The sequence below is a fragment of the Mus pahari genome, chromosome 2 (genome assembly GCF_900095145.1).
Source record: "Mus pahari chromosome 2, PAHARI_EIJ_v1.1, whole genome shotgun sequence".
In the NCBI taxonomy this organism is placed as follows: Eukaryota; Metazoa; Chordata; class Mammalia; order Rodentia; family Muridae; genus Mus; species Mus pahari.
The window spans coordinates 100,326,206-100,329,781 of NC_034591.1; the positions used below are offsets into that span (position 1 = coordinate 100,326,206).

Here is a 3,576-nt window from a genome sequence, read left to right on the forward strand (position 1 = left end):
GTTTCTCTGTGTAGCCCTGGCTGTCCTGGAACTCACTTTGTAGACCAGGCTGGCCTCGAACTCAGAAATCCACCTGCCTCTGCCTCCCAAGTGCTAGGATTAAAGGCATGCACCACCAGGCAGAAGAAAGTACATTTTAAGGTATTATGCCCATCTTTGTATTAGGTTAGACCACAAAAAATCACCTATATTTGGCAAAATGTCAAATTCATATTGTTTAACTTAATAATTCTTTGATTTGGATGCTGAGAAGATTATAAGAAACTAAGTATATACCTGCCTTGTATCTTGATTGTGCTGTGACCAGTATTTATGTATTTAACCTTTTAGAATTGAAACGAAGCCAGGCATGGTGGCATACAACTTTAATCCTGGCACTTAGGAGGCAGTGGCCGGGAGATCTATGTGCATTTCTGGACAGCCTGGTCTACACATGAGTTCTAGGACAGCCAGGGTTATGTAGATAATATCTTTATATATAATATATATGTATGTATGTATGTATGTATGTATGTATGTATGTGTATGTTTAAGAGATGGCTAAATCATGGATTACTCTTACAAGGACCTGAGTTCAATTTCCAGTATACACCTCTGGCAGCTCACCACTGCCTGTAGCTCCAACTCCAGGGGTTTTGACACACACACACACACACACCTCTGGCCTCCGTGAGCACTGCACTCACACGCACAAACCCACCACCCTGAGCACACACATAATTAAAAATTATTATTATTATTATTATTATTTTACAAAAAGAATTCACTGGAGACTAGAGATCCAAGTGGAGGTGTCAGAGGAGGGAGGGGCACAGAAGAGGAGAGGGAAGGTGTCCAGGACAGGGCAGTAATGCCCCCTGCTATGATGGGGAAAAAAACAAAAGGCCCTGGGAGCAGCAGTGTGGTACAAAGAGGCAGTTGCTGGAAGGAACTGAGAAATAACTCCCAGGATTTGTACTGATGGAAGGGTAGGGAGGCTGGTGTAAGTAAACTTAAGTCCCCCATCCAGAGGTAGGACTTTCACTTAGTAATGCAGTCCATGGAGGCCAGCTAGATGGCTCAGCAAACTGGGTCCAAACCCAGAACCCTGCTGCCTGCCTTCTGGTTTATCTCCACCAATGGTGACGGGGGTGGGGGGAGGAGAGAGCAGTCACCCAGAGAACTCAGTGTGAGCCCCCCTGCTCAGCCATCTTTCCGGAACCTGGGATGACTGTGTGTCTCTTTATCACCCTTTGTCCTCTCCTAGAGTTGCTTGAAGTGTTCATTTGTCTTGTATCAGGCTTGTACTCCTGGGCAGGTGGGAGGCAGTTTAACTCCGAGGAATGAACAGTGTGACCAAGCTGAGCCGATGTCAGCGGGCCGCTGATTCCTTTACACACAGAGAACAGGTGTTAGCACAGATATGGACATTCCCCATTGCTCCATCATGACCCCAACCACTGGAAAGACATGAGTATGGCTAGTGGACAGCGGGGGGGGGGGGGACACTGGTTCCGAAAGGGCAGGGAGGGACGTCCAGATGCTGACGTAGAGCAGCCTCTGGAAAGCAGAGAACAGACACTTGTAGCCGATTGAAGATCTGAGAGTAGTTAAGGGTCCCCATGAAATAGAGGGGATCCCTTCTCAGCCCAGGCGAGGTCCAGCCATCTGCCAGCCTGTTCAGAGTTCAGTTCACTCATCTGCTGGGTGGCCAGGTTCTGCCATTTTTATTAGAGCACGCCTTCAGCGAGTGCTGCCCCTCTGGAGAAGGCTCCCAAGTTCTCTGACCTGACATCTGTGCCCTCAGGGTGGGTGCTACCATTATCTACATCTGGCAGAAGAGGAAACTGAGGCTTGGAGAGATGGTGGACATACTCAAGGTTGCTGGCCCAGGGTGTGAGCCCAGGCCTGCTGACTTCCGATCCCAACCCCTAACCATTGTCTCCCTGCCACCTCAGGACCGAGGCTTCTGGCAAGCCCGGAGCCACACTCACTCCCTGCTGTCCTCACCGCAGGTCCGGACCCTGGTGGCTGACTTCTCCATCGTATTCTCCATCCTGCTCTTCTGTGGAATCGATGCCTGTTTTGGCCTGCAGACCCCAAAGCTGCACGTGCCTAATGTCATCAAGGTTTGCCCCTTGCCCCTGCCCTGGGCTATCACGTCCCTCTGCCTCCTACCTGCAGACTTCTCCTTCATACTCATCAGACGTCCTCTCTCAGCCAGGGATCCTGTGTACTCTGGCCCTTGGTGTGTTCTGCCCACAGGTGGTCATCTGAGTGTGTGTGTGGGGGGGGACATGTGCACCGTGTCCTATGGCTCTGTGCCTTCAGAGTGGGAGAGGTTCTGGAGCCTTCTCTCCAGTCCAGGTGAACCCTCTGGGTTCTATTAGAGGCTTTCTAATTCCCTGACCTACAAACTCGGCCAACTGAGAGCCCTTCGAGGTGATGCCTTAGAATGGTCGTCCCCAAAGTGTGATATTGTTCTGGGTGAGCATCCTCTTGGCCCTGTGCTCCTTCACTGGGCTCCCCTGGTACATGGCTGCCATGGTCATCTCCATCACACAAACTGACAGCCTTAAGATGGGAGACCAGCGACCAGGGAGGAGCAGCCCCAGTGCCTAGGGGTCAGGGAGGAGGGAGCTTGGAAATGCAGATCCTCTGCCAGGCATGGTGGCACACGCCTCTGATCCTACTCAGCACTCTGGAGACAGATGCGGGTGAATCTTTGTGAGTTTGAGGCCATTGTGGTTTACATAGTGAGTTCCAGGACAGACAGGGCTATGTAGTGAGACCCTGTCTCAAGAAGCAGAAGAAGCAAGCTGGGCGTGGTGGTGCACACCTTTAATCCCAGCACTTAGGAGGCAGAGGCAGGCGGATTTCTGAGTTCCAGGCCAGCCTGGTCTACAGAGTGAGTTCCAGAACAGCCAGGGCTATACAGAGAAACCCTGTCTCGAAAAACCAAAAAAAAAAAAAAAAAGCAGAAGAAGAGGAGGAGGAGGAGGAGGAGGAGAAAAGGGGGGAGGAGAAACTAGTCTGAATGTAATATATAAAAGAAGAATTTTTAAAAAGATTTTTTCAGAGAAATTCTAAAGAAGGAAAAAAAAAAACCCTTTTATCTTGAGAGAAAAAAAAATCACCCACCACCAACAAAAAACAAAACCAGATTCTAACACTGATTCCCAGTCCTATCCTAGACCTGTGGAATCTGAGACACTGAGGTGGAACCTTTAATGAGTTTTCCACAGTGATGCTAGGCATGCTTGAGGTTGAGGTCTATGATTCAAAACTTGCTCATTGGGGGCTGATGAGATGTCTCTATGGGTAAAGGTGCTTGCTGCCAAGGCTGACAACCTGAGTTCAATTCCTGGGATACACCTGGTAGAGGAGAGACTCTCTCCAGGTTGTTCTCTGATTACCACACATGCACCAGGTTTCTCTGTATAGCACTGGCTGTCCTGGAACTCACTCTGTAGACCAGACTGGCCTCCCACTCAGAGATCCACCTATCTGCCTCTGCCTCTGCCTCTGCCTCTGCCTCTGCCTCTGCCTCCTGCCTCCTGCCTCCTGCCTCCTGCCTCCTGCCTCCTGCCTCCTGCC

General features: G+C 50.2%; 1 protein-coding gene across 2 annotated transcripts in view; it reads left to right on the forward strand.

Annotated features, from left to right (window-relative positions):
• The window catches only part of Slc4a5 (solute carrier family 4 member 5), an 80,837-nt gene that overhangs the window by 61,860 nt on the left and 15,401 nt on the right, over positions 1 to 3,576 (forward strand). For both annotated transcript variants that reach the window (XM_021191856.2, XM_021191857.1), the window contains one exon: positions 1,995 to 2,108. In XM_021191856.2, coding sequence (XP_021047515.1) covers positions 1,995 to 2,108 — 114 coding nt within the window. The remainder of the gene's footprint in view (positions 1 to 1,994; positions 2,109 to 3,576) is intronic.